General features: G+C 41.9%; 1 protein-coding gene across 6 annotated transcripts in view; it reads left to right on the plus strand.

Annotated features, from left to right (window-relative positions):
* Positions 1 to 16,588, plus strand: part of LOC126163164 (ankyrin repeat and fibronectin type-III domain-containing protein 1) — a 793,804-nt gene that overhangs the window by 617,829 nt on the left and 159,387 nt on the right. For all 6 annotated transcript variants that reach the window (XM_049920104.1, XM_049920105.1, XM_049920107.1 and 3 more), the window contains one exon: positions 13,038 to 13,141. In XM_049920104.1, the coding sequence (XP_049776061.1) occupies positions 13,038 to 13,141 (104 nt within the window). The remainder of the gene's footprint in view (positions 1 to 13,037; positions 13,142 to 16,588) is intronic.

The raw sequence follows: 16,588 nt of genomic DNA on the forward strand, positions 1-16,588 counted from the left end.
AATGCCAATCAACTGTGCTTGATAATGGCGTAACGCGGAGATTGCAATAGCAAAATATAAGAGGCAGTTAAATGAAAACATAGGGAAAAATCAAGAAGTATAGGATTAATTTTCATAGATCTAGAAAAAGCGTATGATACTGTTCCAAGAAAATTACTTTGGAGAGCACTACATATGGAAAACATAAACCCTTCCTTGATTAAAATAATACAACAGATGTATAAAGATAACATTTGCCAAGTGAAAGTTGGTAATAAACTTTCACAGAAATTTAGAACAAGCAAAGGCCTTTTACAGGGCTGTCCCATGTCACCATCATTATTTAAAATCTATATAGATATTAGCCTTAGAACATGGTCTCGTAAATGTAATAGTATGGGATTAGAAATAAGAGATGGAGTTTACCTACATCATTTATTATTTGCTGATGATCAAGTAGTCGTAGCACAAGATGGGGAGGATGCTAACTATATGTGCAATCAACTAGCAGTAGCATACAAAACTTGGGGTTTGAAGATTAATTACCAAAAAACAGAATACTTGACTAATGATTCAGATGAGCTATACATTGAAGGAAAGAAAATCAAAAAGATAAACACTTTCCGTTATTTGGGATCCATTTTAGAAATCGAGGGAAAATCAGAGTCAGAAATCAATAAAAGAATTAGTAGCGGACGGAGGGTCATTGGAATGTTTAACTCAGTCTTATGGAGCAGGAATGTAATGAGCAGAACTAAAAAAATTAATATACAAATCCATATTAGAGAGTGTGGTTCTCTATGGAACGGAGACCTGGACAATTAACATGAAGCACATTAAAAAATTACAAGCTCTAGAGATGGACTTTTGGAGAAGATCGGCAAGAATCTCCAGGAAAGAAAAGATAAGGAACACCGAAGTAATAAGGAGAATGGAAATAAAAGAAAGAATATATGACGTGATGGATAGGAAGAAATTACAGTGGTACGGGCATTTACGACGAATGGAGGAAGCCAGAATACCAAAATTGATACTGGAGTGGGAACCGGAGGGGAGAAGAAGAAGAGGACGACCTGTGACCACCTGGCTCCAAAATGTACAGCACACAATGAGGAGAATGGGCGCAGAGGAAGAGGACACGCAAGATCGAAACACCTGGAGGAATATTTTGAAAATATAGTTTAAGAACGTTTATTGTTTGTATTGTATTTTCCAAGTAAATTATTATGTTGGAGGTAAGCCTGTGTAATGAGGAAAAGCTCAAAATAATAGTAATAATAATAATAATAAATGAAAACGAGACAGATGGAAAAAAGTAAATGAATTGCTTATTATATCAAAAGTATTTGCCATAACTGTTAATACATTTATTCCTCTGAGACGAGAAGGTCAATGCCTTCATGGAAAAATGTTTGCGGTTGTCTACAGACCACGATTGTACCACTTCGTCCGAAGCAAATGGACGGCCACAGGAATCTTTCTTCAGAGTTCCAAAAATATGAAAATCACTCGGGACTGTAGGGAGGATGTGTAAGGGCTTCTCAGCGAGACTTCTGCAGCGTACTCGAAGCAACCTGACAACAAACTGCCCGCCCACGTGTTGCCAAGGTTCTTTCGACTACGCTACGGGAGTTTCCCCGGGCAGCCGTTATACATCCTCCATACGGTTCCGATCTCTCCACATTTTTGGAGCACTGAAGGAATACAGTCGTGGCTGCCGATTTGCTTCGAACGAAGAGATGAACGCCTGTGTACAACTGTATTTTCGTTGGCAACCGCAATCATTTTTCCATGAAGGCGACCATCTCGTCTAGCAGTGGGATAAATGTATTAACAATTGTGGCGATTATTTTTGAAATAATAAACAGTGTACTTACTGTTTTTCATCTGTCTCGTTTTCATTTGACTACCCCGTACACAATATTGACAACCACAAGTGTCAAATTATGTCTGTTTAGAAATTTATGCAGGCTATGGACCCAGTTCAAATGTGTGTGAAATCTTATGGGACTTAACTGCTAAGGTCATCAGTCCCTAATCTTACACACTACTTAACCTAAATTATCCTAAGGACGAACACACACACCCAGTCCCGGGGGAGAACTCGAACCTCTGCCGGGACCAGGACCCAGTTCACAAGAAGTTAATTCAATACCATGTTGTTTCATCCAATGCATTGTAATGTGCTTGGATTCACGTGGAACCATGCTCCTAAACATAGTCTGTGTGGTTCATGTCAGCTGATGCCGTAGGCCTCTGAATTTGGCTGATTCGTGCCTTCTGGAGGAAGCTGTTCACGAGGTAGTGGACATGTGCATCACCGTTCTGAAAGACGAACCCACCGCCAAAATGTTGACACCAGGGCTGGGCAATAGGTAGGAGATGCTGTTCTGAAATCATGCTCCCAAACATAGTCTGTGTAGTTCATATGGATTGTGCTACCTCAATTGGGACAAATTTCCGCAAAATCAGATAGAGTGCACCGGTCAACATCAGATGGTGGCTGGGAGACGAAAGACGAATAGACCAGAAATCTTTTTCTCTGCCCTCAACTTTCAAAGAAAGCTCCCCATGCCTCATGGAGGGAACAACTCTATGCTGTTGCCAGTGCAACAAACGAGAATATTGTTTATTTCACAAAAAAAACAACAACAGGGAAACAGGTCAGATACGTCTCACTGTTGTTGTGGTCTTCAGTCCTGAGACTGGTTTGATGCAGCTCTCCATGCTACTCTATCCTGTGCAAGCTTCTTTATCTCCCAGTACCTACTGCAACCTACATCCTTCTGAATCTGCTTAGTGTATTCATCTCTTGGTCTCCCTCTACGATTTTTACCCTCCACGCTGCCCTCCAATACTAAATTGGTGATCCCTTGATGCCTCAGAACATGTCCTACCAACCGATCCCTTCTTCTGGTCAAGTTGTGCCACAAACTTCTCTTCTCCCCAATCCTGTTCAATACTTCCTCATTAGCTATGTGATCTACCCATCTAATCTTCAGCATTCTTCTGTAGCACCACATTTCGAAAGTTTCTATTCTCTTCTTGTCCAAACTATTTATCGTCCATGTTTCACTTCCATACATGGCTGCACTCCATACAAATACTTTCAGAAATGACTTCCTGACACTCAAATTTATACTCGATGTTAACAAATTTCTCTTCTTCAGAAACGCTTTCCTTGCCATTGCCAGTCTACATTTTATATCCTCTCTACTTCGATCATCATCAGTTATTTTGCTCCCCAAATAGCAAAACTCCTTTACTGCTTTAAGTGTCTCATTTCCTAATCTAATTCCCTCAGCGTCACCCGACTTAATTCGACTACATTCCATTATCCTCGTTTTGCTTTTGTTGATGTCCATCTTATATCCTCCTTTCAAGACACTGTCCATTCCATTCAACTGCTCTTCCAAGTCCTTTGCTGTCTCTGACAGAATTACAATGTCATCGGCGAACCTCAAAGTTTTTATTTCTTCTCCATGGTTTTTAATACCTACTCCGAACTTTTCTTTTGTTTCCTTTACTGCTTGCTCAACATACAGATTGAATAACACCGCAGATAGGCTACAACCCTGACTTACTCCCTTCCCAACCACTGCTTCCCTTTCATGTCCCTCGACTCTTATAACTGCCATCTGGTTTCTGTACAAATTGTAAATAGCCTTTCGCTCCCTGTATTTTACCCCTGCCACCTTCAGAATTTGAAAGAGAGTATTCCAGTCAACATTGTCACCATATGCACCCAAAACGCACCATAACAAACAGAATGTTGGTATTGGAATGTATCAATGTCCCACCGATTGGACGCCACCTTCATGACGAACACAATGGCTTGGGCGGCTCCCTCCGTCCCGACTTTTGAGATCGGTACAGAAAAAGCAAAAATCTCCGGTTCAGTTATCCTCCGGGGACGGTAGTGGCAGCACGGCAGCCTCTGTCCTCAGCGAGGATGCGTGTCAGCTCCAGCCAGCAAATGCGCGGAGTGGCCCACGGTCCCACTCACACGAAACAGCTCAACTCCCTGAGGATGCTCGCCACTCGTAACAAAACTCTCTGGTCGTTTACTGGCGACAAACAGGATCTAGAAACCACAGCGGGAACGTACCTTCCCAGCAAGAAAAAACCAAACATTTCCTCTCAACCAAACACGCCTAGTACTCTCGTGCAATAGAAGCAGAAAAATGAAACACTATGGCATAGTGATACATGAACGTCGTGTCACATGTGCATGTAGCGTTTCCCTGTGGTCAAAAAAGTATTAAAAGAAATATTTCCAAGGTATGCAAGTCATGACGGTGGTCCAAAACTTTTTGTGAGCAGTCTGGAAGTAAGGGTTATCCTCTTCATATTGAAGTACCCTATGGGTCAACCAGGTGTTCTCTGCGATCTCTAACTTGCATAGCTTTCTACCGTTGTAAATGTCCGAATCATTGTCCTTATGCTATGATGGCCTGTTTCCCTAACCAGGTTAGTTTATTAAAATACGGTGAAAGATGGAGTAGGGAAGTATATAAGAGGTTAACTTCGATATCATTAGAGACATCTAATAAGAATGACTGAGGCAGTGGCGCATACACATGTTGAAGGACGTATCCCGGGCTTAACCGTAAGTGATTCGGGGTAGCCACCTAAATCAACTCGGAGGGGATTCAACGATGATTCCGCCGAACACTGCACCATCTCCAAAATGAGGTTTTCACTCTGCAGCTGAGTGTGCGCTGATATGAAACTTCCTGACAGATTAAAACTGTGTGCCGGACCGAAATCGAGTCTCGGTCCGGCACACAGTTTTAATCTGTCAGGAAGTTTCATATCAGCGCACACTCCGCTGCAGAGTGAAAATCTCATTCTGGAAACATCCCCCAGGCTGTGGCTAAGCCAAGTCTCCGCAATATCCTTCCTTTCAGGAGTGCTAGTTCTGCAAGGTTCGCAGGAGAGCTTCTGTAAAGTTTGTAAGGTAGCAAACGAGGTACTGGCAGAAGTAAAGCTGTGAAGACGGGGCGTGAGTCGTGCTTGGGTAGCTCAGCTGGTAGAGCACTTGCCCGCGAAAGGCAAAGGTCCCGATTTCGAGTCTCGGTCCGGCACACAGTTTTAATCTGTCAGGAAGTTTCACTGCATCATCTCGTTTGGGGTTACTAGGTGTGATTTTGGAATGGATGAGGGCCACTAACGTGCGACTCTACGTTCAACATTCGAGTGTAGAGAAAGCGGTATATGAACTCACCTAGCCAACACTGCATCCTAAGTGGAGGCATAAGTTGCGGTTAACAGAGTAGGTTCCTGAATTGGGAGAAACATCAGACTGAATCTCGCTCCGCAACGAAGTACTACAAAAGAGCAATACGTTCAAAGTCCTTGGAGAATGGATAACCCGCGGTGAGCATTTACTACTACACACTGATTATCGCACCTGAAAAATCATAATATATACGATATTAAATCGTACTGGTTTATTCTTAAACTTATTCTACAACACCTAGCAAACTTCCCCCATTGTTTATCTCAAAACGCCTAAACATAGCTGCAAAGGGACAATACATAAAATCGAAATTTGAAGTTTCAAAGACAGCGAGGGAAATGTGAGTCCTATTGGAAATGAGGCGTATACACAGTTACAAGGAGGACAAATTTGTATGACCTAAGAATTACGTCTTGTCTTCATCAGCAACGAACGCTAAGAGTTGGTGTACATGATACGTTTGACAATTTCCGAAAACGTTAAAAACTACTAGTGATTTTCACTGCAGGAGGTAAGCACAGAACTTTTATCGAAGCATTCGACTCTCTGAAGCCACTAACAACTGAAACAGTCTGTACGTAGTGTACAGTGAAAAGTAGGCAGGAAAGCGCTAGGAGGAAGGGGTAGACTATAGGTTAGCCGGCCGGTGTGGCCGAGCGGTTCTAGGCGCTTCAGTCTGGAACCGCGCGACCGACACGGTCGCAGGCTCGAATCCTGCCTCGGGCATGGATGTGTGTGATGTCCTTAGGTTAGTTAGGTTTAAGTAGTTCTAAGTTCTAGGGGACTGGTGACCTCAGATGTTAAGTCCCGTAGTGCTCTGAGCCATTTGAACCATTTTTAGACAATAGATTAACCGGTAAATTTTAAGAGCAACAAAAATGTAACAGTGCTTAATCGATCAAAATTACGATGGGCTGCAGGCGCCGGGAATTTATGATGTCAGCTGTGAAAGCGGATTAGATTACATCGGACAGACAAGGTGAACTGCCAGTATACGACTGAACGTCACATATGGCTCAGACAATGCAGTAAATAGGGTGGGGCAGGATAAGATGAAGTGATTCAGTTCGAGGGGGCTCGCGTGCTGGCTTGGCAGTCCCTCCACCTTCAAAAAGGAAGCTAAGAAAGGCAATCGAGTGAGTCAGTGGGTCCTCATACATGATGAATACAAGCTGTCATGGCGTTGGCTGTTAGCAGACATCACAGAGCTGCCAGATTTTTGTAAACAAAGAGTAGATTTCTTGTGAACCTGACACATCCAAACTGAACAAAGCCGGGCCCCCCTTTCCTCTGCTCCCTCGAAACTGACCACTAAAAACTAGAATTAACACACTCAGGTCTAAAATTCAAATTTATATCCGACAATTACTGGTATATTATTTTCAATCCGTGAAGTATTTCAGAGCCACAGCTGTAACATATACAACTTTGAATTGACTCAAAAAAAGCAAAAAAACAAAACTTCGTCCGAACATGCCGGGAAGACCCAACGGTACAGACCGACACTGCCGTTCTCAGCCCAGGCGCTTCACTGGACAGTCAACATCCGCTCTCCCGGCCGTTATCAGTTTTCGTGACAGGAACCGTTGCTTCTCAATCAAGTCGCTCCTCGTATAGCCTCACAAGGGCTCAGTGCATCGCGCTTGCCAACAGCGCTCGGCATGCCCGACGGTAACCCATCCAAGCGGTAACCAAACCCGACAGCGCTGAACATCGATGATCTCATTGGAGCCGGTGTGACCACTGCGGCAATGCAGTTGTCGAACTATAACAACGCTCTGCATTGTACATTACCGGAACGGCGAGCTCATGGTCAACGATGGAAAAGCAGCTGCTTTTCAATCCCGTATAGCTGGACCTCAGAAGTTACGATATACGAGGGGCGTTTGAAAAGTCCGTGCAAAGTCCGAGAGATGGCACCACCGGCGCGTGTCGCTGTCGTGTTTAGTTAGTAGCATCTTTGGAAGGAACGCACACCAAGTTTCAGCCATATTGGTCTTTTTCTTTGTGTTTGGCATTCCTGTGAATCAAGGAAGTCGAGTGATTGTCAAAAAATGCACGAAAAAGAATTTCATGTGGTGATTAAACATTACTTCATGAGAGACAAAACGCCTCAGGAGACTAACGAGAAGCTTGATAAACATTACGGTGACTCCGCGCCTTCGATTAGAACAGTTTATAAGTGGTTTCAAAATTTTCGGAATGGCCATATGAGCACAAGTGATGCTGAACGTTCTGGACGCTCTGTGGAGGTCACGACTCCAAAATCATTGATAAATTCCATGATATGGTGACGGATGACAGAAGAGTTTAAGGTACGTGAGATTGCTAGTGCTGTGGGCATCTCGAATGAACGGGTACATAATATTTTGCATAAACATTTGGACATGCGAAAGCTATCCGCAAGATGGGTACCGCGAATGCTCAAGCTTGACCAAAAACGGAATCGTGTGAAGTGTTGCAAAGAGGGTTTGCAGCTGCTCAGGAAGAATCCGCAGGACTTTAAGCGTCGTTTCGTCACTGTGGATGAAACATGGATACATTACTATACTCCTGAGACCAAACAACAATCCGAACAATGGGTTACCAAGGGAGAATCTGCACCAAAAAAGGCCAAGACCATTCCTTCGGCAGGAAAGGTTATATCGACCGTCTTTTGGGATTCGCAAGGGATAATCCTCATCGACTACCTGGAATAGGGTAAAACTATTACAGGTGCATATTATTCATCTTTCTCTCATACTCTCTTTCAAATTCTAAAGGTGGTAGGGGTAAAATACAGGGAGCGAAAGGCTATTTACAATTTGTACAGAAAGCAGATGGTAGTTATAAGAGTCGAGGGGCATGAAAGGGAAGCAGCGGTTGGGAAGGGAGTGAGACAGGGTTGTATCCTGTTCCCGATGTTATTCAATCTGTGTATTGAGCAAGCAGTAAAAGAAACAAAAGAAAAATTCGGAGTAGGTATTAAAATCCATGGAGAAGAAATAAAAACTTTGAGGTTCGCCGATGACATTGTAATTCTGTCAGAGACGGCAAAGGACTGGGAAGAGCAGTTGAACGGAATGGACAGTGTCGTGAAAGGAGGATATAAGATGAACATCAACAAAAGCAAAACAAGGATAATGGAATGTAGTCGAATTAAGTCGCGTGATGCTGAGGGTATTAGATTAGAAAAATGAGACACTTAAATTAGTAAAGGAGTTTTGCTATTTGGGGAGCAAAATAGCTGATGATGGTCGAAGTAGAGAGGATATAAAATGTAGACTGGCAATGGCAAGGAAAGCGTTTCTGAAGAAGAGAAATTTGTTGACATCGAGTATAGATTTAAGTGTCAGGAAGTCGTTTCTGTAAGTATTTTTATGGAGTGTAGCCATGTATGGAAGTGAAACATGGACGATAAATAGTTTAGACAAGAAGAGAATAGAAGCTTTAGAAATGTGGTGCTACAGAAGAATGCTGAAGATTAGATGGGTAGGTCACATAACTAATGAGGAGGTATTGAATAGAATTGGGGAGAAGAGGAGTTTGTGGCACAACTTGACAAGAAGAAGGGACAGGTTGGTAGGACATGTTCTGAGGCATCAAGGGATCACAAATTTAGCATTGGAGGGCAGTGTGGAGGGTAAAAATCGTAGAGGAAGACCAAGAGATGAATACACTAAGCAGATTCAGAAGGATGTAGGCTGCAGTAAGTACTGAGAGATGAAGAAGCTTGCACAGGATAGAGTAGCATGGAGAGCTGCATCAAACCAGTCCCAGGACTGAAGGCAACAACAACAACAACAACAACAACATTATTCATCGTTATTGGACCGTTTGAAAACCGAGCTGTAAGAAAAACGCCGTGATTGGACCGCAAAAAAATCCTTCTTCATCACGACAATGCACCAACACACACCTCAGCAGTTGTGGTCGTAAAATTATTGGAAATAGGATTCCAACTCGTTTCACATCCCTCCTATTCACCAGACTTGGCTCCCTCGGACTGCTATTTGTTCCCCAATTTGAAGAAATGGCTGGTGGGACAAAGATTTTATTCAAACGAGGAGGTGAATGCAGCATTAATAGCCATTTTGCAGACTTGGACAATTCCTATTATTCGGAAAGGATCAATAAATTAGAACAGCGTTGGACGAAGTGTATGAGTCTAAAAGGAGACTATGTCGAAAAATAAAAAAAGGTTTACCCCAAAGACGTAAGTAGTTTTTATTTTTGCACGGACTTTTCAAAGGCCCCTCGCATGTGGGGAAGCAATTAGTCTGTAAGCCCGATGGCTTCCGATTTCTACCGAGTCAGAATCAGAAGCCGTTCATCCATACAGCACATGGTACGGGCGTTGCAGAGGCGCGGTTATTTGTGTCTCGTCCGACAGAAAACAGTTACACTCATCTTTCAGTCATTTCTTCGTATCCACACGTCTTTCGCATCAAAACATTTTTCAGTAACGGGTTAGGTGTGTGATTAACTGAAAGACAGTTTGCGAGTAAAAACTTCACTATATTGTTTGATAGAAAATACCGCCAAGCCCGAGCTAATCTTAAGTTACAGTTTCGTCATTCACAAGCAGTCACACTCAATCGTAATAGCCAGCTTATGGTATCGAACCAAATGTGACACCAGAAAGGATTACGAAACAGATTGTCTGTGACAGAATGCTCGCTCAAATATTACACTATTCGACCACTACTAATGTTCAGTTTGCAGTCGCGCCTTGTACAATACTCACAACTTACATATTAAAATCGGAGTTTCGTGTGTTAGTATTTTTACACGTTAGCGTCCACTTTGCGAAACTTCACGGTCGTGTTTTAACTACTATTCCGCAAAATTTTCATATCTATTCAGGGCTCCATATATCCACGCCCGGGCATGATCACGTCTGAGATCCGAACTGACCTCTTCAGACTTCACAAAGCAATTCTTAAGCCCAAAAAATACTCGGAAACGTAGCCTACTCAGGTTGCTGATTGACATCGTAGCCAATCCGATATTAAACTTGAACTGCGCAATCCTGCGTCCTTTACTTATGAGCAATCACAAGTTTAAAAGCTTTTATAAACAATTTACTAAACGAAACCCACTATTTTAAAATTAACTCCCTCTTTATGTAACATAGTAATCGTAAAATGTTTCTTGATTCCCCAGTCCGATAAAGTGGCTAGTTGCACTTCACAATTCTCCCTGGAGTACGATTCACTCTCAGTACACAGCTCACACGCTAACGTATGATCAGTCGGTAGACACAACAATACTCATTTATCATCTTACTTTCCATTCACACCATCATTCACACTAATAAACAAATTAAATCAACAGTAACTTATGAAAGTGGTAATAATCGCAATAAATACAGTTTTGTTTCCCAAATACACAGTTTTCACTGCTCGATAATTTCATAGTCCGTAAGATACTGACACCTTTTGGCCACAACCGAAACTGCGTGCAGCTAGTCATGGGATCCGAGCGCATCTGTCATGCGAAACATGACTCATGTATCAAGCTGTTGCTAAACTTACTTAATAGAGGTGCAATATGAAGTGTTACGCCTCAGCGTGTGAACCTCTTAATGCTCCACAGAGACCGTTCAATGCTCTTGTATATAAAAACAGCTTCACCGCTATGCAGTATTATGAAATTGTACCACAATATTGTCTACAGACTGCTAAAACAGCTTCCCTAAAAATCGACGTTGATACACCATCGACCGTTAACGGCATAGGCTGCTCAGCGAACCAGTCGATTGGCACGAATACAGCCGAAGTCTGACAGTTTTTCTTTTGTGCGAAAGTGAGTACTAACGTAGTTCAGTTAGTGCTGGAATGGGCATTCCTGTTTTAAGTTCGTGCCACTGATTCTGAGGTAAGCCGCAGTGTGCCCTCACAGTGTGTGAGTACAACATACCGAAACGGATTTCTGTAAAGGTTTTGTGATTGTTTTAGTGTTTCACCCATTCGGATACGCCAATTACCTCATTGTTCCCCGCCAAATGTTATAGTGCTATGTTTCCTGCTTCCACCACTTAGTAAAACGTGCGAGTGTTGACTGAGACGGGTAATTTTGGAGTCTTGATTAATCTTGATTATGTTGCTCAGATACTAACTCAGAAATCGATATGTCTAGCATCTGCTAATGGATAAATTAGTGAGATAATATATTTTCGGCCGTTTTGAGGTATAATACAAAAGTTAAAAAAATACACTTCATAAGTAATGAAAGTACCACAAAAGTTACAAAGTATCCAGTACGAATTCTACATGCCAGTAATATCCACAAGTGCTTACAGGAGAGCATGTTCAATAACTTCACATAAGGTGAAAACCAAAAAGAACAATTATGAAAACATTTCAGATGACGCCGTATACACTGCAGTAAATTTTACTGCCCGTGTTGCCACCTGTTTGACATCGTGCTGCAGATATAATTTACACGAACATAATTGGCTTTTAGTATGCCTTGTGAAATAGAAAATATTTTACTTATTTTTATCTATAAAGCTAGAATTATTCTTTTCATTGTGATATGGTACGTAAGAGATTCTTAATCTTGTATGACATCGAAACACGGTAAAGTGTGGCATCATAATTACTCCAAATTACGAGGGTCACTATAACAGTAAAGAACCTATGTTCCTCCAGACATATTTGTTCAAGACAATGAAGGAAGACTTATTTTACAACATGTTTTGATATCCTAGCTGTTACTCACTGTCCAAATTTAAATATTTATCGTAGCGTTCCACAAGCTGTCCTATGCCTGCTGCTTATTCAGCTACCACCAAGTTCTGTAACCAGTCATTAATCATTAATTGGGAAGAGATGGTAATCATTCGGAGCTAAGTCCAGGCTGTAAGGCGCATGTTCAAAAAACTACCCATTTCGACTGCCGAAGCAAATCTTTCGCAGAATGTGGGCGAGCGTTGTCGTGAAGTAATGCAATGCCACTTGACGACAAGCCACGCCGTTTGCTCTGATCGGCTGTGTAGCCCGCTGAAATTACGGTCTCTCCGCTAGGCATCACGTCAATGACTAGAACTTCCTTTCGATTCCAAAACACTTTGGCCATAATCTTTTTTGTGCCCAGAATGTGTTTGGATGTTTTTGATTTTATGGGAGATCGTGAACGATCCCGTTCTCATTGACTGCTGCTTTGGTCTTGGGCTTATATGCGAATCATAGATTTCCTCAGCAGTAACTATGTGGTTCAAAAACTCCTCACCGTCCTTTTCGTATCATATGAAAAATGTGCAGCTGTCAAAAGTCGAGAAATCCACCTGGCCCAAATGACAACAAACAGTTTGATGAAGAAGTGATCGCTAAATTTCGGTAAATCCTAAGTTTAGCCCATCAATAGTTGTTGAATTTTATCCTCACTCATTCATTCGATTTCGTCAGTCACTTCTGAAAGTCGACCTGATCGTTTTTCATCATGAACATCGTCAGATCAAAATGTTATTTACTTTTAGAATGGCTCTCTTACCGAGCGAGGTGGCGCAGTGGTTAGACACTGGACTCGCATTCGGGAGGACGACGGTTCAATCCCGCGTCCGGCCCTCCTGATTTAGGTTTTCCGTGATTTCCCTAAATAGCTCCAGGCAAATGCCGGGATGGTTCCTTTCAAAGGGCACGGCCGACTTCCTTCCCCGTCCTTCCCTAATCCGTTGAGACCGATGACCTCGCTGTCTGGTCTCCTTCCCAAAAACAACCCAACCCAATGGCCCTCTTCCCGTCTGATACCGACGATACGAACCAGAATAATCGTGCCTAATGCGTTGTGAGCTGCGAAGTTTGGATGTCGACATGGTACCTTTCTGTTGCAGTGTCAACAGCGACGGTCTGTCGCCCCTCGACGTGGCGGTGCTCAACAACAACCGACAACTCGCAAAGATGCTGGTGGCTTTCGGGGCACAGGAAGGAAACCAGTGTGAGTCCTCTCAGCTTGTAGCTTCCACCGCCTGCCAGTTAACGCTTATTCCTCTGCTTTCTTTCCAGCACAGGAACTGCCAAATAATTGTTACAATACACGGTAAGGGAGTACACAACATTCCATTACAACTACTGATAGCCTTGGGAGAGCCAGTCCTGACAAAACTCTACCATCTGGTGAGCAAGATGTATGAGACAGGCGAAGTACCCTCAGACTTAACGAAGAATATAATAATTCCAATCCCAAAGAAAGCAGGTGTTGACAGATGTGAAAATTACCGAAATATCTGTTTAATAGGTCACAGCTGCAAAATACTAACTCGAATTCTTTACAGACGAATGGAAAAACTGGCAGAAGCCGACCACGGGGAAGATCGGTTTGGATTCCGTAGAAATGTTGGAACACGTGAGGCAATACTGCCCCTACGACTTATCTTAGAAGTACTGCCCCTACGACTTATCTTAGAGGAAAGATTAAGGAAAGGCAAACCTACGTTTCTAGCATTTGTAGACTTAGAGAAAGCTTTCGACAATGTTGACTGGAATACTCTCTTTCAAATTCTCAAGGTGACAGGGGTAAAATACAGACAGCGAAAGGCTATTTACAATTTGTACAGAAAGCAGATGGCAGTTATATGAGTCGAGGGACATGAAAGGGAAGAAGTGGTTGGGAAGGGAGTGAGACAGGGTTGTAGCCTCTCCCCGATGCTATTCAATCTGTATATTGAGCAAGCTGTAAAGGAAACAAAAGAAAAGTTCGGAATAGGTATTAAAATCCATGGAGAAGAAATAAAAACTTTGAGGTTAGCCGATGACATTGTAATTCTGTCAGAGACAGCAAAGGACTTGGAAGAGCAGTTGAACGGAATGGACAGTGTCTTGAAAGGAGGGTATAAGATGAACATCAACAGAAGCAAAACGAGGATAATGGAATATAGTCGAATTAAGTCAGGTGATGCTGAGGGAATTAGATTAGGAAATGAGACACTTAAATTAGTAAAGGAGTTTTGCTATTTGGGGAGCAAAATCGCTGATGATGGTCGAAGTAGAGAAGATATAAAATGTAGACTGGCAATGGCAAGGAAAGCGTTTCTGAAGAAGAAAAATTTGTTAACATCGAGTATAGATTTAAGTGTCAGGAAGTCGTTTCTGAAAGTATTTGTAAGGAGTGTAGCCATGTATGGAAGTGAAACATGGACGATATAGAGTTTAGACAACAAGAGAATAGAAGCTTTCGAAATGTGGTGCTACAGAAGAATGCTGAAGATTAGATGGGTAGATCACATAACTAATGAGGAGGTACTGAATAGAATCGGGGAGAAGAGGAGTTCGTGGCACACCTTGACTAGAAGAAGGGATCGGTTGGTAGGACATGTTCTGAGGCACCAAGGGATCACCAATTTAGTACTAGAGGGCAGGGTGGAGGGTAAAAATCGTAGAGGGAGACCAAGAGATGAATACACTAAGCAGATTCAGAAGTATGTAGTCTGCAGTAGGTACGGGGAGATGAAGAAGCTGGCACAGGATAGAGTAGCATGGAGAGCTGCACCAAACCAGTCGCAGGACTGAAGACCACAACAACAAACAACATCTTCATGTACATACAACGGTAATGCAGCTGCCCCTACCGACGTGTTTTGTGTCAACCGCAATGCCGTCAAATAGCACATATGAAATTTTCATGTTCTCTCACTCACTACGCACAGACTAGAAGTTCTACAGAAAAAATGAAGAAGACCTTTTTGTAAGACGTTTAACGTAGTTAAATTTTATACTGGGATCCGTTTTCTCTGGAGGCCACAGTTTTCGAATTATTCAAAATAAAAACGCGTTTGAAGCTTACTTTCGAACGTTTTTCTTGAGTAACTCGAGAACTACGGTCTCTAGCAAAAACGTATCCTAGTACAAAATTTAACTACATGAAATTTCCTGTAAAATGGTCCTGTTCATTTTTTCAGAAGGACTAATAGTATGCACGTTGTGTGCGAGAGCATATGAAAATTTTGTGTGTGGTATTTGAAGGCAAACGTATGGGTAAGGGCAGCTGAATCATCTTGTGTAGTCTTTTCTAAACGCTAGTACCATAACGAGGGCCTCACAGAACACTTTCCTAGCCTACAGATATAAGGTAGTAACGAATAAAATTTGGGAAAAAAATTGCTCGATGGTATCACTGCTGTGTCTGATAGCTGTGGTAATTTCCATCATGTGTTACTAGTAACTACGGATCAGTGCGGCTCTGTATTGAAAGTAATTTGAGAATTCCCGTCCATTAATTTTTTTTTACTGCTAAATCTACGTATACATCCAAACTCTGAAAACTGCTGTGAAATGTATGGCAGGGGACACTTTCCATTGTACCTGTTATTAGGTCTTTTTCTCATTCCATTCACATATGGAACACGTGAACAATGATTGCTTAATGTCTCTGTGTGCTCTTTAATTACTCTACTCTTCTTTGCTGAGCTCTACAGGAATGATACGCAAGTGTTTGTAGTATTGTCTTAGAGTCATTGCTTAAAATTGGTTTTTAACTCATTAGTACCCAATTTACCTTGTTTATTACATTAAGAAATTGGCATTTAAAGTGAAAAGGCATTTATTACCATTCTTTACATTGTCATCCAAGTAACGCTAAGCACTACTGAGAGCAAAATATAAATTTATATGGAAAAGTTACACATTTTGTACTGAATGAAATAAACTAAACATGAGTACACATTACAAATCAAAAACGAAAATAACAAGATAAGCGGCATACCATCAACACATAGTCCCACATTACGTTTCTTGTACTGGGGTACCTGCTGATGTCAAACAGATTGTTCCAACACATTGTCTTCTTCTGAGTTGTATTTTCACAATCAGATGGTTCAGTTCATCGATGTGGAGTTCATCTGCTACAGTTCTTTAGTCCAGTGTTCGTCCTCCTCAAGCACACCTGTATAATTTCTCTTTAAAAAAACTTCTCTTTAAAAATTTTCATTTTTGCTATAGAATATCCAGGCACTGTATACAATGGTAACGAATCTCCGACTGAACAGAATCCAGTACCGTTTTCTATTATGGATATTTATTCTGTACTGATTCACATTTTGATCCACTCGATCAGATCCACCCGAGTGCTTGTTGCGTTCTGTCAGTATCGAAGGTCAAGAAAATTCATTGTGTTTTCTTGTCCACTGAGAATATCTTTGAACATTAGTTACTGGGTTCAAGCAAGTTGTATTTGATGCTGCTGAAACAACGGAAGCACCACATCATTTTTCTTTTCTGTGGAAAAATGAATAGTACTTCTTTTACTACCTGAGCCCCCATCTTACTGTTATTCGCTTCTGTGAACGGGAACGCGTTATGCAGATCTTGGTGCCTCTCGCGTCCATCTAGAAAAGATAACCTGAAGATGCCTAAATAAGGTGAAACGCGTCGTTGAAAAATAAAAAAA

Source organism: Schistocerca cancellata, chromosome 2 (assembly GCF_023864275.1).
Source record: "Schistocerca cancellata isolate TAMUIC-IGC-003103 chromosome 2, iqSchCanc2.1, whole genome shotgun sequence".
Classification (NCBI taxonomy): Eukaryota; Metazoa; Arthropoda; class Insecta; order Orthoptera; family Acrididae; genus Schistocerca; species Schistocerca cancellata.